The sequence below is a fragment of the Plecotus auritus genome, assembly GCF_963455305.1.
Source record: "Plecotus auritus genome assembly, chromosome: 9".
NCBI classification, from domain to species: domain Eukaryota; kingdom Metazoa; phylum Chordata; class Mammalia; order Chiroptera; family Vespertilionidae; genus Plecotus; species Plecotus auritus.
In genome coordinates this window covers 133964899-133985731 of record NC_137783.1, presented here as the reverse complement: position 1 = coordinate 133985731, position 20833 = coordinate 133964899, and the positions used below count along the sequence as shown (strand labels likewise).

At 44.8% G+C, this 20833-nt stretch overlaps 1 protein-coding gene across 1 annotated transcript in view; it reads left to right on the top strand.

The window, feature by feature from the left end:
• The window catches only part of WT1 (WT1 transcription factor), a gene marked incomplete at its 5' end in the record, with an annotated part of 50436 nt that overhangs the window by 1310 nt on the left and 28293 nt on the right, over positions 1 to 20833 (top strand). Inside the window, 3 exons of the mRNA XM_080640821.1 lie at positions 4600 to 4722; positions 5170 to 5272; positions 15960 to 16037. Of these exons, the coding sequence (XP_080496947.1) occupies positions 4600 to 4722; positions 5170 to 5272; positions 15960 to 16037 (304 nt within the window). The remainder of the gene's footprint in view (positions 1 to 4599; positions 4723 to 5169; positions 5273 to 15959; positions 16038 to 20833) is intronic.

The window sequence follows — 20833 nt, the reverse complement described above, 5'->3', positions numbered from 1 at the left end:
TACATCGAGGGGCACAGAGGGTAGTTTTCTCGGCCCGCACAGGCGCCCGCGCACACGTCTTTCTCCCTGACCAGCCCTGAATCAATTGGGCTCGGCCCTTGTAGTTTGGTTTCTAAATTTATTTTAATTGTTGTTTGTTGTTTTTGCACTGTTTGAGAACCTAAACCAATTCGGGTGGATTCGATATTTCAGGACATACTTTACAAACGCAATGGCTAATGCTTTTCCTGGAGCAAAATTTCTCGCTGAGTTTAGAGACTGGGATGTTTCTGGAATGCGTGGGGTGATAGAAGCAGAGTGTGTACGGTTTGCAGGAGGTGCTGGGCTCCCAAGGCGGAAGGAGGGCTCTGTCCTTATCTCTAGGTGGTCTCTTCATTCAGTAGCCCAGCCGGGAGCACCTGACGACAAGGAGCCCTGGTGTCGAAAGTGAAACTGTCCTCCTCTCTTCGTCAGGGGAATCTGTGATCCTTGACCCTTGGGGAGGGTCCTCCACTCTAGCTATTTCAGAAATGAAACTTGTGTTTTGGACTCAAAGGGTGTTGGAATAGCTCGGTGTCCCTCTTACAGACTCCTATTCTCTGACCATGCCACCTCTATTTAGCAGGCTGGTGTTACCTTTGGCAAATCAGAGGTCTCAGTGTCCCCATCTGTAAGAAGAGTTGAGATGGACAACCTGGGAATTGGATCTGGCCTGATGATCTGTGCAGAAGCCTGACTTTACCTTGGATAGGGGTTCTAAATACAGAAGGTAGAGCAGCCCACCTAAAACTTGACAGGTCTGTTCTTGGCAAGACTGGCAGGCAGGTGTGTGATGTGAGTTGAGTTCCTGTGTAGATGTGTGCTATGTGGAGTGGCCTGAGAATCCACTGATTTAAGACTCCCAACAGCAAAATACTATTGCACCATTATCATTGAGTCCATCTAGGTACTGCTGAGGATTTTTGGAATCTGGCCTCTGTTGCTTTGTTGGGGCCCGTGTCTAGCCTTCTGCAGGGCAGGTCTGTTGCCCAGGATCCCATAAACTCGGCATGGGATGGGGAGGCCAACTGTGGGCTTCCTAGCCAGTGGGCACAGCCCTGGTGTGTAGGCTGGCTGCCCAAAGAAAAAGGTTTGGGAACACACCACCGACTAGAAGGTGAAGGAGGTCCCCCCCTCCCCACCCCGAGGAAAAGCCCCGTGGAGAGTTGGCCCCAGACCTGAGCCACAGCCTGTAAGCTCAGTTTTGTCCTTGGGCTTCGGTTTTTCTCTTACAGTGAAATCATAAATGGGGCACTGGCTGACCTCTTGGGACTCACTTGGCTGTTGGGAGCTGGGGTGAGATGTCAGAAGCTGTTCCAGCTTCAGCCCTGATGTTGGCCCTGGGTGGGTCCTGAGACCTGGAGATTCTAGTTTATTCTCTTGACTTCCAGGGTTTCTGTGTCTCTTCCAGAAATATAGGGCCCAGTGAGAGGTTTGGGCTGAGGGAAGCGAGGGCATCAGCTCCTTCCCCAAAGTGTAGGAATGGCCATCCGCAGGCCCAGGCCAAACTCCAGCGGAGAAGCGTGAAGACCTGGATCCCTGTCCCCAAATAGGGCAGCCTAACCATGCTCCTCCTCAAGAGAGGACGGTTGCTGGCACCCTCTCACCTCCTCTCCAACCGTTTTTTGTCTGTTTTTTAAAATATACTTTCCCTATTCCTTTAAAAACATTTATACCTGATGTCCTAACCTTACTTCTGAAATTGGTTCAGCAAACATTTCCTGAGCACCTACTCCATGCCAATGCCAGGCACTGGAAATTGAATATTAAGACCATGAGCCTCAACTTTTGCCAGAACCTGACAGCCTGACACTGGAGGAGCCCTTATTTTTGGATAAGGAAATTTGGGTTCTAAGTGATTAGTTGTGGGTCGATTTTAGCTCAAGCTGTTACTTCGTCATGGCAGACACTAAGGAATTAATTGTGCAAGAGGTCTCAGTTTGTGGCAGAGCTGGGACTCAAATCCAGACCATTCTAGGCTATTTCTACCTACTTTTCCAGGGATCTTGGCCCACTGTTGACATGGATTTCCTCTGTCCTGCTGGATGGGCATGGAAGCCACTGTAGTCAGTGCATGAGGGTTGAGGGCAGAAGTGGGGTGAGGACTTGGGTAGCCCCAGATTAAGTGTGGGGTTTGGGGAGGGGAAAAAAGATTTTGTCAGTCAGGCCTATTCCCCAAGCCCCACTGGAGCGCCTAACTATAGCACAAGAGGAAGCCTTGGCATTACCAGCCACCCTAGGGGTCACTGGGGAGACCAGCTTGGCCCAAGGGACAAGGGCACCCTCCTTGGGTCTCATTGGAAGAAGGGTATTTCGTTGTGGGGCATGTTTCCCCGCATCCTGCAGCAGCTTCATCAATATCAGCCTTCTGACTGCCTGCTGTCCACTACGCCCCTCAGCTCCGAGGATGGGGAGGCGGGGCGCTGGCCAGACCAGGTGGTTACCCGGCTCCTCCGCTACCTGGGGCTGAGAAGGATGGCGCAGAGCAGTCTCGCCTCTCGGCGCGGTCAAGGTTGCACTCTCTTCCGGGCTAAGACTAATCGTGGGAAAGGGGCTACCTTGGAATCTGGAGTGTCTTCCTCTAAGGTCCTTAGAAGTAGTACAAGGAGCCTTTGAACACTATGCCCCTTTCTGCCGGCAGCGGTCCCTCCCCTGGCCCCCGCCCCCGCGCTCCCCGCGCCAGATCCAGCGCGAGGCCGCCCGACAGCGCGCTCTAATCAGTCCCGCGTCCGATAAGCTTCTAATTAAAAGAGCCCTCCCTCCCCTTGGCTCCAGCTTTCACCACCGCCCTTCCCAGGGGAATTAAAGGAAGGGGGTTGGAGGCCGGCTCCTGTCCACCAGCTTGTGCGTGTCCTGTGTGGGAGGGGCCCTGAGGAGCCTCGCCCGGTGTGGAGGCCACGCTGCGGCCCGCAACCCGGGTCCCTTGCGGCTAATCCACATCGCGGAGCCTGCCTGAGTCCACTGCTTACGCCGGCTCAGGAATGGAGAAGGGTTCGGGAAGAGGCAACTTCTTTGTCGCTTCGGTTTCTCCTTTATTAAAAAAATTTTTTTCCCTTCAAAATTCGGCCCTTCTCTGCAAACTTCGCTGCTCAGAGCCAAATTTCGTTTGTAAGCTGATCGGTAGGCCTCTAACGGAGCCTGGCCCCTGGTCCCAAAAGGAAGTGCCCTGGAAGCCCAAGCGAGCTCACCCACGCCCCACAGCTAACGGGACGGGGTTATCTTTGTCCACTTAGCAGGCGAGAAATGGAGGCCTCTGGGGTCACACAATTTATAGAATCCCGTGGCTTCTTAAGTTGTAGACCTGTGGCGCCAATTGGTGCATGAGACTTGGCCTATCTGTACAATCCGCTAATTAAGACCTGGCCCAATCCTTCCTCCCATTCTGACACACCACATTCCCCTAGTGGGCAAGCTCGGTTTCTGTTTGGGGGGTTGTGTTTCAAAGATGGGGGTAACGGCCTCCTTTCTCTGTCCAGCTAATCTTCTGGGACACACGTTGCAGAGAGGGATCATGCCTGGGACAAGAGTGGGGCAATGGGGACCATTCCTCACTTGGTCTTGACCTCAGGCCAGAGATTCCTGACATAGGAGGGCCCCTACCATTGGGTTCAGGGTCCTAAGGACTGATCCTTTTCTTAGCCATAGATACTTTTTCCCTAGAGGTGGCAACTGTTTTTCCAGAAGCCATTGGGGCATAGGTTTAAAGCAATTAGATAACAATTAATCATAGAAGGAGGCTATATTTTTCAACTGAGACACCACAATTATTTTAATTCTTACCTTTGGAGAGTTGGGCAAGAATAAGGGTGATGTTACCTTCAATTTCTTTGCAGGGAAACTGAGGCAGAGTACTCGTGCACTGTCGTGTCAGGGACACTAAAAGAAATAGGGTTTCTGGCCCGGGGCACGAGGAAGTTGGTCCCCACAGTGGTGTTCAGAGTCGGACCCACCAGAGCAGAGGAGGGTCCATGCAGAAGGGGAGGAGGAGGAGGCAGGGTCAAGGCCTGGGGGCCCAACTGGAAGGGCCCCTTCTTTTTCTCCTCCCTAGCTTTCCCCAGGGCCTGAGGTGTCATGGTGTCAGGTCGCTCAGCCTCAGACAGATACCATTACTCGGTAATTACTTTCCCCATTTAAAGCCCATGCCGTTAACTGGCTCTGAGTAATTAATGAAAGTTGGTGCGGCCCCTGATTTACGGCTCGGAGTCAGCGTGGGGTCAGCCGAGCAGATTCATTTCGCTCCTGCCCCTGAGCGAGAGCGGTGTCAGGTTTTGGGGAGAGCAACTTTCTTTCATACTTCCTTGCGGGAGGTTCGGTCCAGAAGCGGCAGTCGTGGTGGAAGGCAAGGGCATAAATAAATTGGGAAACGGTGGGGAGATCCGAATTCTACTTGGGATAGGGCAGAGAGCGGTCCCGAGGTCACCTCGGGCACTGGACTTCCCGCCCAAAGTCCTAGAGACCAGTGGGATCCCAAGGTGTGGCGGGGCGCTCCTCCGCAGCGGTTCTGGTTTGCGGTTCTGGTTCGGACCCATCCACCACATCTCCTCCCTTTTGACGCTGTGCTTCTTTCTGCCGCCCCCGCAGGATACAGCACAGTCACCTTCGACGGGACGCCCAACTACGGTCACACGCCCTCCCACCACGCTGCGCAGTTCCCCAACCACTCCTTCAAGCACGAAGACCCCATGGGCCAGCAGGGCTCTCTGGGTAAGCAGGCGGGGATGGTGTGGGGTCCTTCTCCCCTTCTCCCATGAGACCCCATCCAAACAACCCCGTCCTTCCCCCTCCCCTCCCCAATGACTTTCCAACCCACAGCACATTAGGAAGGGAGAAGAGGACATGTAAAGGGATTTGGAGAAATAATTAGCCCAATCTCACTCAAATTAAAAGACCGATTCCGACCCCCCAAGTATGTTAGGGACTCCGCTCAACCAAGTCTAAGGATGTCCCGAAAGCCTTTGCCATGTACTAGGCAGTGGCTTTTAAGGGAGTGTAAAGTGGGAAGCTTGGCTCATTGCGTCTGGACACTCCATCTTTGGCCGTCCAGCTTGGGAGCCCCGCTCAGGATGCTCTCTCCCCCAGACCCTGCCCGCCACCCCGCACCCCGGAGACCTTTGGGCGCGCTCACCCTGTTTTCCCCGCTGCTCTCCGCAGGCGAGCAGCAGTACTCCGTGCCGCCCCCAGTCTATGGCTGCCACACCCCCACCGACAGCTGCACCGGCAGCCAGGCCCTGCTGCTGAGGACGCCCTACAGCAGGTAGGAAGGCGCTTGGCGCCGCGTCAGGGTTCCCAGGAGCCGGAGGGCACGGGAACGTCGGATGCGGGGCGGCCCGGACTTGGGGAGGCAAATGACTCCTTTAGCCACCCAGCTATTTAAAGCAAATGAAAGCAGATGTCCAGGCTCTGACAGAAGTAGGGTTCCTCGTTTCCGTGCTCTTATTCTGAATATAAACGAGCGCGGCTACTGTTTAGAACTGGAAAAGAAAGAGAGGCACTTTGAAAAGTTGTTCTTTTAGGGACTCTTTGCTGGGAAGACTTTAGCATCCTCAGGACCAAAGATTAAACACGAAGTCCACTGCCACGTGGTTCTTCTCACTCCTCAAATCCCCTTACGCCACCCGCCAGACTTCTCTGGGACAACTTCGCGGCGTCTACCCCGGGCAACAGCTTTTTCCACCCTAGTCCTCGGAGCCGGCTGCACTTAGTGGGTGTTGTTCGTAGCTCAGGGCTACGCTGGGGCGGGACGTCCCTCCAGCCTGTGTTGGGGACTGTAGTCGGGTCGCAGCGGAGTCCTGAGCCCGCCCTTCTTCCTGTTCCCAGGAGGCGGAAGACAGCTTCTTTCCCTTCGAAGCTTTTTTTCCCTGTCCCTTGTGCCTTCTTTCTGTTCTCGCTCCACCCTCCACCTACTCTCCCCCAAATTTATTCTTCAACTTTGGGTGAACTTGGCCAGCATCCCGCGTCTCCGATAGGGTTGCCTAGTAACTGGTGCACACACACCAGCCTGCACCAGGCGGGGAGGTGGGGCGGGGGGAGTGAACTGGCCGCTCCCGGCCCTGGGAGCCCGGGGATTGGGCGTGCATTACCTCACGTACCTCCCCTACCCCTCACCCCGGTGCTCCTGCGATCCTGATACCGACTGGCCCCCAAACTCATCTCCATCCTCCCTCCCCTCCGCTCCTGGACCCGGGGCTGACGTCAAGGGAAGGAGGTAGTGAGGTAATGAAGGAAGGAAAAGCATCTGCCCTGGAAGATTGGGTGGGGGGAATGGCCGCGCCTGGGGGACCTCCAGTCCCACAGGTGGAGGAGGGGAAGGAGTCTTGGCTCCCCACCCCGCAGTGGCGCCTCGGAAAGTCCTGGCGTCCTTATGAAATTGAGTCTGGTACTGGTCTGATTCTACTGCCCCGTGGAGGTAGGGCCCGAGCCCTTTACAATTCTGTACGCCTGAGCCGCGCCCGCTTTGGAAACCTTTTCTTTTGATTGGAAAATCCAGCATATCTAATAGAATGTTGGATTTGAGATCATTTTTTTTTCTTTTTCCTCCTCTCCCCTCCCTCCTCTTGCTCTTCGCAGACAGAAGTAGAAAGGTCACAACGCATCACCCTCCTTCTCTCCCTTCCTAGCTGGAACCCAGCTGTGTTCTTCAGCACTGCAGGCCCAGTGTTCTGCTCCAAAGCCAGCATCTCTGCCTCCCCTCCCTGGGTCTGGTCACTGGAATGGATGCAGAATCCCCAACCATTCTCTATTGTGATCCTCCTCCCTTAGCAAAACCCGAGTGGAGGTGCCCTCCCCTCCTTCTTGAGGAGCTGCTCCTGCCCATTGCAGAGTGACATTGCTATTGTTCTGTTAGCCTTTGGGGGAGCAGTTGGAATGGCTCCCCATTGGCCTGCTCTTCTCTCCTTGATCCCTGCTTGGTGCTTCACCCCAGGTGGAGAGGAAGACTTTGATGCCCGGGTGGGTGCTGTTTAGATGGGCCAGGCTACCACTTGGGAGTTGGGGGTTGAGAGGCCATTGGAGTCTGGTTCAGTGGTGACACAGCTCATACACATTTCTTTCTTTTTAAAAATTTTTTATTTATTGATTTTAGAGACAGACAAAAATATCAATTTATTGTTCCACTTATTTATGCATTCACTGGTTGATTCTTATATGTGCTCTGACCAGTGATCAAACCCACAACCTTGGTGCTTCGGGGACAATTCTCCAACCAACTGCACTACCTGGCCAGGACCTTACTCACATTTCTTATTCTCTTAAGCATAAACCCACCTTGTGGGACACTAGGAAGGGACCCATCAAAGGGACAGCCACCCAAGGGACTGAGCCACCCAGAAAGAAAAGGAGTCAGGGATAAAGTGATCGCACTCACTTGAATAGCAGTTCTCCAGACTGAGTCCCTGGGGGTGGATTTTGACTTAGGGCTAAATTTGTGGTTACTATAGACATAGGAAAAGTCACTTAAATTGCATTTTATACATAGAATTTTCACATTTTTAAGATCCAGTTTGTCATTGGCCACTGTATAAAGCAATTTTGTCAGGTTCATCTTTGGGAAATATCTGCGTATCCCTTTTTTTCTTCCTACATAATTACAGCGTTTTGCTTCTCATTTTTATATCAATGTCACAAAAATACCATTTTCTCCCATTACAGAAAATGTCCTAAGCAGTAACACCTCCTAAAAAAGAATGTGTGACCCCAGTAGGAAAAGAGTTAGCTTCCTTGAAGTTTGTACTATCTGAGTCTTTGAGGCTCCATCCACCCTAAAGTCACTACTTTTCGAATCACTTTCAAAGATCAGGTACTTCAAGCTGAAGTACATGTAATCATATACCCTGTTAAAGTAGCTGTGTCAACAGGTATTTCACGGTGTCCTCAGGGCCTCATTTCCATCCACCTGTGTTGATCAAGGGACTCTCCAGGTATTGAAGTAATAAATCAGATGATAATTAGGTATCATGAAAAGTAGCCTTCGAGTTTTAGCATTGCTTAATTGATATACAGTAAGCACTTAATAAATGTTAAATAGTTATTGGTAGTGTTTTTTTTTATTACTGCAACTGAGGCTGTGCCTTCTAAGAGTTGAGTTTCTTTTGGCTCTTCTTGAAAGAGGTGAGGTCTTTCTCCGTGGGCTGTCACCAGCTGGGGAGCACTGTGCTTCCTTAGTGTGCCCTTTTCACAGAAACACCCTGGTGGTGCCTCATGTAGCTTATCCTTCTTTTCCTCAATTTTCTGGATGGATGGCTTGGGAAGAGAGAGTCGTATAGGCATCTTACATGTCACTTAAACAAATTGCTTTAAAAAAACTGTCTGGAGTAATGATATCTGATATGTCAAGACTAACTATGGAGAATTTTCTATCAGTGTTTTATAAACTTAATCAGACAAAATAAGCTGGATTTATTTTGCCTAATTGAAAAAAAAAAAAAGATCAGGTGCTTCCCCAGCAGTAATGATAAATGGACAGGTGTAGGGTTATTTTAAAATTGGGTCTGTGCATCGACATCACTGCAGTTATGTCATTTTTTTTTCTTTTCTACTCCTAAAAAAAAAAGTTTGTAGGGGTATTTAAATGCCTTTGGGAACACAGTGTTTGAAAAAGCATAGAAAATAGGACTTAACTTGAATCACTTAATAACTTAACTTTTGGATTTTTGATATTCAATGGTGCTTTTCTGTCTAAAATTGAGACCTCCTGGGAAAGGCTTGTCCTATTTTGTTTGCTTCATTGCACTTGACCCTTTGAGGCAGCCTGCCCAGCTTCTTCCCACCCCTCTTCCCAAAGCTCTGTCTCTCCAATATTCAGTTTCCCTTCCCAGCATGAAGTAAAGGTAGTGGCACATATATGGCCATTAACTAAGCAGTGCACAATTCTTTGAGGAAATTCTCAGAATTCTCTACTTGTTTGGAGAGAACTTTACAACAAGAGAAACATTGTAAGTTCCCTTCTCTTTCCCAGGTAACATATCTGAGGAGTTACAGCTATACACATTTGTGTGTAGGTGTAAACAGTAGTGAGTAGAAAATGCCCTCAATCAACTTATGGAAAGTGATAGAAGATGGTTTCCCCTTCCTCTTTGCCCCCTCCCCGCCCCCCAAGTTGAAGATGGGTAGAGTTTTGTCTAAAGGCCACTAAGGCTTATAAAACTAGATTTCAGCCCTTAGGAAAGCCAGTGATCATAGCTGGGTGAAAGTGTGAGTCCCTGGAACATAGTAACTAGGATTTATTACTGCATGCTGACTTGGTACTGCTGGGCATTGTGCTAAGTGTTCCACTCAGTTCACTCATTTAATTCTTCTGATTATTCTATGAGGTAGGTAATCTAAACTCCACTCTACTAGGGAGGAAAGAGGCTTAGAGACTAGAAGTAACTTGCCCAGAGTCACACAGTGAGTGAGAATCAGAACCAGGATTCAATCCTCAGTGTCTCTGACTTCAAAGCCCATCTGAGCTCTGCATCACTGAGAGATACCAGGCCACTCCACCTGGAATATTCCCCTTATAAAGTCCAGGCTTTTGCTAATAAACAGTAATAGCAAGTGCTTATATACACTTACTTCATCCAGGCACTATTCTAAGCACTTTACAACTATTAACTTGCCTCATCACATGAGAACTCTTTGAGTTATCATCCCTTTGAAATTATCACCCCCACTTCACATAGGAAGAAACAGGCCCTGGGTGATGAATTCACCCAGTGGGACACAGTAAGAGACAGAGCTGGTGTTCAAAATCAAGTAGTGGAACTTCTGAATCCATTCTTCTACCCACTGCACCCACCCTGCTGCCTCTCCTGATACACAAGTGCCATTCCTGCTCCAAAGTGGCATCTGCCCTGGGTCTCGCTAGAGGAAGGTCTTTATTTCCCACAGTTGTGAAAGAAACCATCATCCATTAGTTGTACCCATAGCTTTCAATAGTAAGCACTTAGTGGACTGACGTACTTTCCCCTGGTGAGCATTATTGGAGCCAACTTGAACTCTCTCCTTAAGTCCTAACAAAGCAGCTCTGTCTTTCAAACTGCAGACTCCTCTAACTTTGCCTTTACCACTGCACGTGAACTATCGGTGAAGTTCAGCTTCAAACACCTAAGAAATCAGGGCAGAGACCTTTCCCCCCGTCCATTGACCCAGGAGGAATGTCTGCTTCCACGGCCAACCAGCTTTCTGCTTGCTCAGAGGCAAGGTCCCAGGGAATGTTGGACCCATGTTCCCCTGCGGGGACAGAATAGTAAAGTCCACCCTCATTGAGCATAATATAATGTTCCCTGTGATTTCTATCTAGAGCATACAGCTAGCTGGACCTTCCTTGCCCATTCCTCTTGAGTCCTCTTCCATAAGCCTCATCTGGTCTGGTTGCTGACCTCGTTGGAGCCCCAATCCCTTACTGTGCCCATTGCCCAGCTTGATTCTCACAGCTACTTTGAAAAGTTGTTCTGTGCACTGTGTTTGAAAAATATTCCCAGGCCCACTATTTTTTTGGACATTCTGGTGGTTTCTCTTTCATTTTATCCTTTCAGGTGTCATTTGCATATCCTTCCTTAGCAATTGTGCTACTAATATAAATGAGAATGTTTCCTTTTGCCCCTTAGCAATTTGGGAAGTAATCATTGATGATCTGACAATTTTTAATTGACTGTTGATGATTCACAAATGGTGAAGGTGACAATGGAGTCTTTACCAGTAGATTGTCATTCATAGGAGAGAAACTTCCTTAGCAGCCATAGAGTTTTCTGGGGAATCCAGGTCAGTAAGAAGTTCACAACCCACCATTTAGGTTAGTTTTATACTTAGACACATATCAGTTTGTGCCCAGTCAATGCTGTATCTTTTCACTGCTGTATCCAAGTACACTTTACATGGTGTGCAAATTTCACTTAAGACAGCACTGGCATATGTTTCCCACATAGGTAGGCATGAGGGCAGAAAGTCTGGAATGGTTTCCAGGGTGGTCGGTTGGCAGTGTTATCAAAGCCAAGGGACTTGCATTGGACTTGTCTCCAGGGAGGGAGGAAAATCTAGTTTCAAATATTCCTTCAACTTTTGTGCTGACCAAGTGTTTATTAATAGAAGTTGAATCCCCAGTGGGTTTTTCTTTGGTTAACTGGTGAGCTTGAGAGAAATTACAATACCGAGAGATTGACTGTAAAATAATTATTCACCATGGCCTGCTGGGCAGAAATTTCTCAACTGGCAGCTTCCAAGGCGCCTCAGAGGGAAGAACTCGGGAGAAGGGCAGCGTGGAAGTCGAGTTCTTGAGCCTTGGTTATCAGGTACAGGTAAAACCACAAAGGCCTCTCTGTTAGTGTGGGCAGAGCTATGACAGCAAATGCTAGAAACATGGGGAATTCTGATCACGAATGCCAGTTATATTCCCCATTTTATTATTTGGCTTTAAAAAATATCATCCCATGGGGAAATTCTTCCTCCAAGATGCTACTTTTCAGAGAGGTTGGGAAGGCTGGGTGAAAAAAGTGAAGAGATTAAGAAGTACAAATTGACAAATTGGTAGTTACAGAATAGTCACAGGGACATAAATTACAGCATAGGGAATATAGTCAATGATATTGTAATAGCTAGGTGGGTACTGGAAAGAAATATCATAGGAACTACTTTGTAAACTACACGATTGTCTAACCACTATGCTGTACACCTGAAACTAATACAGAATAATATCGAATGTAAACTGTAATGGAGAAAAAAGATGCTACTTTGTCAACTAGCAAACATCTGGCAGAGGTAACTCCAATCTCAATCAGGTTCAATGGTCTCATTCCAGTGGTGATATGCACTTTTCTACCTTGTTCTGTTGAATATAGTAAACACACTTAAAGTTGAAAATATACTTGAATTACACATGCATTTGAAGAGTGGAGGAGGTCCAGTCCAGATAATAGCTGAGGGTTTTCTTTTTCCTTTCTTTTTGTGCAGAGGTCGAGAACTCAGTAATACTGCAGTCCAGGCCAAAATAAACTCTATATGATCTACTACTGATTTCCTTTTAAGTTCCCCTTTTTGCTAGGACGGACTTCCTTTTATTTTACTCCAGCTTGCACTAATCCCAGTTATAGAAGTTGCTTTCCTCTCTCTTTTGCCTCCAACTTCAAACATTTCTTTCATAGGAAACAAGTGACTTAAAAAAAAAAAAAGGCCTACTTACAAAAATATAAAGGACAAAATGACTTTCGGAATATATTTTGGCAGCCTGCAATTTCAGAGTTCACTTCCGAACAGACAGAGTTAGACTGGGAGCTGAATTGCCTACGTGACCACTGTGGTCATTCTGAGCCAAACCACCTGCTTATCTGATCTCCTCTGGGAATGAGGTGGTTGACACCTACAGCGGTTATTTAATAATTAGATGCACTATTTGTCAGAGGCCATATATATTCTTTGACCAGTGCTGCCTCTTTCTGTGGGTTTTCATAATGAGAGCTGGGTGTTGACCGATTGCCCAAAGCGATCGGAGCCTGAGCATGCTTGGGCCCAGTATTTTTAGCTCCAGTTCACATTTTGTCCTCTCCCCAGCAGCAGTTATTGTCATTGCTGTCATTGACTTCCAGTTGAAAGATTGTGCCAGCCAAGCCTACCGACTAAGCTGCTGAGGACTCCCAGCCAAGAGAAGGCAGGATGTGGTTAAAATTGTGCTGTGATCCTGTCGCTGGCCTCAGGAAACATTAGTAGCTTGGGGATTTTCTGGAAATTCTTCTTCCCATCCCACCTTCTCTCCCCTTCTGAGGATTTATAAGCTGGGCTATCAGGACCACTAAAATCAAGAAGTGGGGCTTCTACTGGTACACTGTCCTTGGTTAGCTCAAGAGGATGTGTTGGGCATTTTGCATCTTGTCACTTTCTGGAGATAAAATAGGTTATGATGCTTTCTTATGTATGTTTTCTTTCACGTCCAGCCTCTTGTCTATATTATTATTACTATTATTTAAGTGGCAATGAGAGGACAAGGCTCAGAGGCCAAAGGATGCCTGAATCTTTCAAAGGGGATGGGCGGGGGGGGGGGGGTAGGGACATCAGGAAAGTCAGCACTAGGCACTTTTCTGAACCCAGGTCCTCCTCTGATAAATGGGAATCATAATTATAACTACCTCATAAAATTGTTGTGAAGAATATTTGAGATGGTGTGGAAGTGCTGTGCAAAATTTGATAGATTAGAAAAATTAAAATATTTTTGTTTTAATTTTTTATTAAATTTATTGGGGTGACATTGGTTAATATGATCATACAGAAACCCATACCTGAAACCTGTATTATCATAAAATTAAAATATTTTATCTGTATAGTCCTCCAAGAGCCATTATTAGAGCTTTACAACATCTCTGTAAAGTTAGATTGATTGAGATTAATATTCCCATTTGACAGATAAGAAAACTGAGGTGCAAAGAGCTGAATTAATTTGCTCAAAATTCTAAAACTTATAGATTAACACTGTCTAGCAGAAACATAATGCAAGCCGCCAATACATAATTTGAAATTTGCTAGTAGCCAAATTAAAAAAAACACAGTGAAATTAATTTTGAAATATTCTATATAACTCAATATAGCAAACTCTTATTTCAACATGTGGCACTAGCCATACTTCAAGTGCTCAATAGTCACATGTGACTAGTGACTACCATATTGGATAGGGCAATATATTTATTAAGCACCTACCATGAAGATACCTATATGTAAGACATACCTGGTATTTGAGGTATTGGGAGCCAAGAAAATGTCCTCAAAATATTTTCTCTTTGGGATACTTCCTTACAGAGACCCTTAGAAATCTATTGGACTTTTCTTTAGATCTGTGAGAAAATTCCTAAATATTTGGGACTCTTTAACCCATATGTGTAAACTTGTTATTCATCTTGTTTCTCAGCTCTCTTAGAAATTAGGATTTTCTTAGTTTAATGCAGGGATGAAATAATTTCAGAAAGATCCCACATCCCTATAGGGCCTAGGAAAATTGTCAGCTGGAGCTGAGTGATTCAACTGGTGAACAATTTTTTAAAAATTAGTGACAAATATATAGAGCTGCCTGGGGAATACAATGCCTGTTGGCTGAGATTAATGGCAAGATTAATAAATGGATTGCTTGATGAAAAGGCGCAGGAGAACAAAAACCAGTAGAGATTGTGGAGGAGGCTGCTTATTAATGAACTGTCAACCCAAAGAAAGTTCAAGAAACTCTCCTGTGTTAAATGCAGCAGGCTGGCACTTCTAATAAAAATTGGGGTCCTTCAGGAATTAATTACACTGGCCTTACAGCAAGAATTCGTGGAATTGAGAAACGTAGTGGCACAGACCAGCACCGGCCGCTGCTGCAAACCGGGAAGCTGCAGGAGAAACTAATCATTTTTTTCTCATTGATATGTAGGATATTGTAGTAGCATAATAGCCAGTCAGACATGGGGATGAATGATGGGGTCCAGACATACACTGACTAATGAAACTACACATACTTTGAGATTGAAGTCACTTCTCATTTCATATGTAAAATTCACTTCTGGACTCTTGATTTCCTCCTTATCCTGTGTTATCTTCAAAATAATTTTCAGAGTGATTATATGAGAGGCAGATGTACTCTACCTTGATTTATCAAGCTGTGCCAAGAGAGAGCACAGTATTCATTTCTTCCGAGTTGCTGTAATTTCCCAGTTTGGTTGGCCTGACTAAACCTTCTCATAATTAAACTGGTGTTGCCCTGGCCCGATGGATGAAGGCACCCCAAAGGAATGCCATGACAAGACGGAGATTGTCCAGAATTTGCAATCTGATATCGCACATTAGATATTGAAAGCTTCTTACCCTTTGTTCACGTCTGCCATGAAGGTGGAGTGGAAATGTTCTGTAATGTCTGTAATGTGTTTAGAACAAGGGCTCCCAAACAAACCATTCATCTCTTGGGTTTCACATTTCATAATTAACCATTTCAGTTCAGGGCTAAATTCATTCTTCACAGAGCTTGGTAATTTTAGGAGATGCCTGATGATGGATTTATGTGCTAGTTTTCTAGGAATGAGATAAATAGAAAATGAATGAATTAATGAAAATTTAAAAACCTGTAATAAGTATGCTTAAAAGAGTCGAACAGACAGGATACCTTGGGGTGTTATTTCAGGGCATGGGTATGATAGCTCTTCTATAGTGCACTTAGAGTAATGTTTAAAAACACATGTAATAGAGATGTTTTTAACAGTTGTATGTGCAAAGTAAAAGGGAGAGAACAATTTTTGATTGGTTTACATGATAATGTATTTCTCCTTTGGGGTCTTAATGTAAATGATCAGCCATTGTTTTTCCCTCATCCAGCTTTATAGAACTGGGTTGGAGGCTTTTAGAAAAAAGGCTCCACTTGACTTGTACCAGGATTATAAAATTTATAGAAAATTATTCTTTTAGTGGTGCATACTTCATCCTCTTTCTCTTCCTTGTCACATCCTTGAGTTTGAGACCATCCATCACCCATCACTCTGACTTTTCAGGCCCTCATAATCCACATGATACTTATCCTTTTGATTAAAACAACTTAATGGCCTTTTCACGAATAATTAATCTGCTGTCTTTTTACTTTCAGCTCCAGGCTTTTAACTTTAATGTTGAGTTATCCAGCCTGTGTTGCCTTTCTAAGTTTCACTCCCTTTAGCCTCTTCCCTTCCAAGGTTTAATACCTCTTTAGAAACTTCAACGTTTACTCTATACTAAGGTTTTTTAAAGGCTTCCAAATTACTCTCACATCCTTTCTGCTGTGTGAAGTGAATAACTGTGCAAAGATCAGTGGGGTGAAATGAAAATTATTTCAGACTTGTGGTCTGTCATTCTGGAAAACATGGAGGCTTCCACTGTACAGGAAAGTTAAAGCTCCATTGTTGTTTGAACAGACAATGGCACATTTATTTATTTATCTTTTTTTTGTAGTTATGCGTTTCTAACTCTGGATGTTTTTCTAACAGTGACAATTTATACCAGATGACCTCCCAGCTTGAATGCATGACCTGGAATCAGATGAACTTGGGAGCCACACTAAAGGGGTAAGGTCTTCTCTATTCCTTAAACCTATTTGAACCATTTTAAAGGTGCTTATAACTTATGAAAAGAATACAGTTTTAGAAGAATAGGCAAGGCTCTTTGTACAATCAAGGTGTTTTCTTCCCATCTCCAGTTGGTGGGTTGTGTTTGAGTATTAAATTTTCAGGCATATACATAGGGGATATTTTTGTCTGGAACGAGGGAGTTGAGAATATTTGGAAAACTTAATATGGCCTTTACTTTTGAATTTTTTTTTAGAGTTCTTCAAAGTTGTGTCCATTCAACCTCATTGAATGTTTATGTTTTGCTAGTGATATCACAGATGTTAACTATTACTCTATCTTATCAAAAACTGCTTTGTGTTTGCAAAGTTCAGGATCTAAATTTATATTTGAGAGATGATGATTTGGACAATCCAGACTCAAAGTTCTCAAACCTGGTTGCTTTCAGTTTTTTAGCAAGTCTGAGTTGATAGGCAGTTGGATATGACACTCATCAAGTTCCTGCGATATATCAGGTGATCTTTTAGGTAACCTCATCTAATCTTCCTAATGACAGTATGAGGCCTAGTATTGTTACCCTGTTTTCCAAAGAAGTAAATCAAGCTCAGGGACTTAAGTAAGTTCCCAAGTTCACATTGTATGAAGTGGTAGAGCTGAGATTCCAAGCCCAGATCTGATTACAAAAGCCCAGGTTCTTCCCAGCCTCCCTGTGGGGCCTTTCACCTCACCCTCGGCTCCAGTGGGATTGGGGACTTAGTTCAGCACTCTGGACTAGACAGCAAGCATCACATCTCTGTGTATTTAGTGGCTTCTCATTGGATTCTGGGTTCTGGGAGGCTTTTAGAGCCATGCATGCTCCATTCCCCATCCCCCGCCTCTTCTTCTCTTCTAGAGTTGCTGCTGGGAGCTCCAGCTCAGTGAAATGGACAGAAGGGCAGAGCAAGTGAGTGGAAAATGCGATGATGGCAAATGCATAGGCCTTGTTGATGGTGCCTGGGGGCGATGCAGAAGTTAGGACTGACAATGGGTAATCAGTGTAGCTATCCTTGCACTGGGATGGGAAAAATCTGTCTCTCGCTTTCTGCTTCCTCTTATTCATCAAGAACATGCTGTGGATGAAAATGGAGTTGGTGACATTTCTCATCAACGTACTCCTGGAAAACAATTTTTAGAATGATGCAATAGGAACCCTGCTCATTTCCTCGTGAATGTTTCATAAAATACTAGATTCGTGACATTACATATATTCCTGTTAGATCAATCAAACCTTTCAGTCATACTCTACTTGCATTTTTTCCATTTACCTTTAAATCTCTAAGGGAGAACTTAATTTTTACCCCAAGTCTATGACCAGACTTTCAACAAAGAATTTTTCATTCCAAACATCTGTGCCTTCCCCAGTCCTGTAGTTTGCACCCTGGGACAGTTCTATAACTATTTCTTTTGATTTCATTTTCTCTGCTTGAACACTAGAACCGGCCTCCCTCTCCTCATCCTTTTGTTGGCTCAGTTATTTTTTGTGGATAACCCTTCAATAACCTGCAGAGTTGTTTTTCGTCGACTATTAGATGCTTCTCTCTACCTTCACCCCCAATTTTTTCTTTTTTATTCAAATCTCCATTTCCTTTCTCTGGACCCCAATATAAGAAACTTCCTGTTGATTTGACATTTTTCTCTCCCTAATTGCATCTAAGGGGCTGCTGACAATTTCAGCATTCCATCCTTCTACCTACTCTCAACCTGTCTTATATTTCTTGGCTTCTTGGTCTCACTCTTTCTTTCTGGATCTGTTCCTTTTCTTCACTCAGAATTCAGTAACTCCACAAACTAAATGCCAAGAATAAAAAGAACTTGATTGTGAAGTGTGTATGTTACTGTTTAAAAAATAACTGTATGTTGAGTACATAGTTTGCTTGTTTTTTGCTTAGTTACAAAATTTATAAATAAGGAATCTTGGCATCTATTTGAATCTGGGTCTTTCCATAGTTGAGATAATTCTGATATCTTTGAAGGTCTTTAGACATGTGATATTAGTCACTTGCTGGAGAGTCAGAAGCTATATTGTAATGATGAAGCACAAAATGTGAATAATTTGTTTTTATCAATTTTGCATAAGAAAAAGAAAACACTAGAAGAATTTTTTTCATTGGTTTGGTGCTTACATTCTGAAAAAGGATTTCTGAAATACAAATGTATTTCTAGAATACTAACTTCAGAGAGCTGTCTCACAAGGATCAAATGGCCCCAATAGATAGTCCTACAGAAGAGCAACACTTTGGAGAATAAAAAAGGTGTACAGGTGTCCAATTGATTAACATCTCTCCACTGGATTTGTCCTTTCTGAACACAGTGTCAATTAACTGATGTCTGCTTGCATTTGTGAACTGAACATTTATCTAAGAATGGATGTTAACATGGCGGGGCGTTGTGTCAATGGCTTTACATAGGTTTCCTCTTTTGATCTCATGACAATCCTAGGTTTACGGTTATGCCATTTTTCCAGTGAGGAGGCTGGAGAGATTCAGCCACCAAGCCAAGTCCACAGAGGGAGTAAGTGTCAGGCCATGATGGAAACCACCTCTGTCTGACTCCAGATTCTGGGCCCTAGATTAGAATTTCTTGAGCTTATTTTTTTTTAAGCTTTTTATATTGTGACCACAGTAGAAATACCTTTTACTGAGACCCCGTATACACATGTGAGTGTGAGTGCACAAACACACACCACACAACTTTTCACAAATTAGTACTTACTCTTACACCATGTGCATGCTGATATTTTCATACATACTGATATTTTCTACTTCATTCCATATCATTTTTTAAAATGCTGGTGGTGATGTGTAGATTGATTTTAAAACCACTGATGTGTCATGACCCACAGGTTGCCCCCCGCCTTTTCTTGTTTTTTTTTTTTTAAGAAGGAAAAAGCTGGGGCCGGGTGAGACCACTGTCCTCTGATGGAGAGACAGGGACCCAGAGCCAATACAGTGTGTTTATTTTTTACAGCAAAAACCAGAAGTTTTACTAAAGGTCAAGACAGAGGAGATTATGTGCATTCTTGGGTGGGCCCGAGTCGTATTCATTCCTGGTGCTTAGGTTGCCCATCTTTTAACTCTTAAAGAGAATGACTCCTTAGCTCTTTCCTCCAAGCCCATGAACAGCCCGGAACTGGACTCAACTGAATCTGTTATTCCAGTAGAAAGTTTGGCTTTTCTCCGGAGGGGTGTAGGGGTCATTATTTTCTGTGATACCAAATTTACTTTCTTTGGTCATGATATGCAAACACTGATAATATGGAAAATACATTTGAGAAGAGATATTTCATAAAGAAAAATAAAGAGAAATAACCGTCTTTTGCTTTAATTCATAACTAGTGTCTTGACACTATTTGAAATGAGTGGTAAGAAAAACCATGGTGACATGGTAGATATACGACAGGAAGACTGGAGGTTTGACTCATGTTTTGGAGAAGAAAGATAGAATTCCCACATGGCTCATAAAAATGAGGCATTATCAATTCTTTATTAAAAGATCATGTACTTCAGGCTAACCCCCACTAAATATTTGTTCATGTCTGCTTTCCTTGAAAATGTTACTTTTACACAAAAAAGAATAGGCTTGTTTCCTCATGTCCAAACAAGTCCATGGAGGAGTCTTTCATTAGACATCAGGGAGCAGTGATGTTCTAAGGGGCGGGGCTGGGATTTGAGGGAGAGCATGGGGAAGATGAGATGAAAACATGATAGAATGGGGAAGGGAGGATACTCTTGCCACTGATTTACTCTTTTCTCCTTTTCCCTTTACTCATTTTCTAATCTCCCCATGCCCATTGGGATCAGAATTAGTTTTATGACCTCAAACAGGAGAATATTGTATTTCAATTTTAAGTCAAAGAGAAGATACTTTATGAAACCACTCTCTTGACTCTGACCCTTTCCCTCACCCATAAACACATGAAATTAGATTTTTAAAGTGGGTCACTCAGAGAAAACATGGCTGGAAACCCTTTCTGAGGATCAGTCCACCTTTATGAATAATTCTGTTTATGGTGCCTTGTGTCATCTGCATCTTATTCCTGGAAAAAGACTTTCTGTGTGTTCTTAATAAGGCTGCTGATTTTTTAAGGCCACTCACAAGCCTTGGCTACTCTGTTAGCCTCTGTTTTGTCTCTCCTGAGGAAAATATCCTGCAAAGTGGAGAAACACATCAACCTTGACTGTGGTCCAAGTTTTTAAAACAAGGAAGAAGTTATTCTCCGGGGACATGGGCAGGGGGAGTGGGAAATCGAACACAATAGAAATGTTAAAGGAGTGCTGAGCAAAATGAATGTCCTGTTGCTGGCCCAAGAAGCTCCCAGACGGTTGGGAACACGCAGTATTTGACCTGTGGATGCTTGAAAGGAAAAACGAAAGGCTCGTGACGAGTGATGTATGGTGCAAACAAAGCTGCGCGGTTTGGTAGGGCCAAGGCTGTCGAATCTGGAGAAAATCCCCGCTAGACGTGGTCTCATCCCCAAGAACCTGTGCCAAGAGAGATAGCTGTCTTCTCTGGCTGGGAGTTCCGATACACAGCACGGCACCTTCCCTCTCCCGCTCGTGAACATAAGGTGCTCATCCAAGAGATTTACTTGTTGAAAATACATAGCCTGCTTTTTAAGTGACTCCTGGAGCTTGAGATGCAAAAGCAAAGGTGGAGAGAAGCAGCTCTGTGAATATCAGCATTCTATTTTTTTCCTTTTTTAAAAGGATAATTTATTGATTTTTTGAGAGAGAGGAAGGGAGAAGAGAGAAATAACA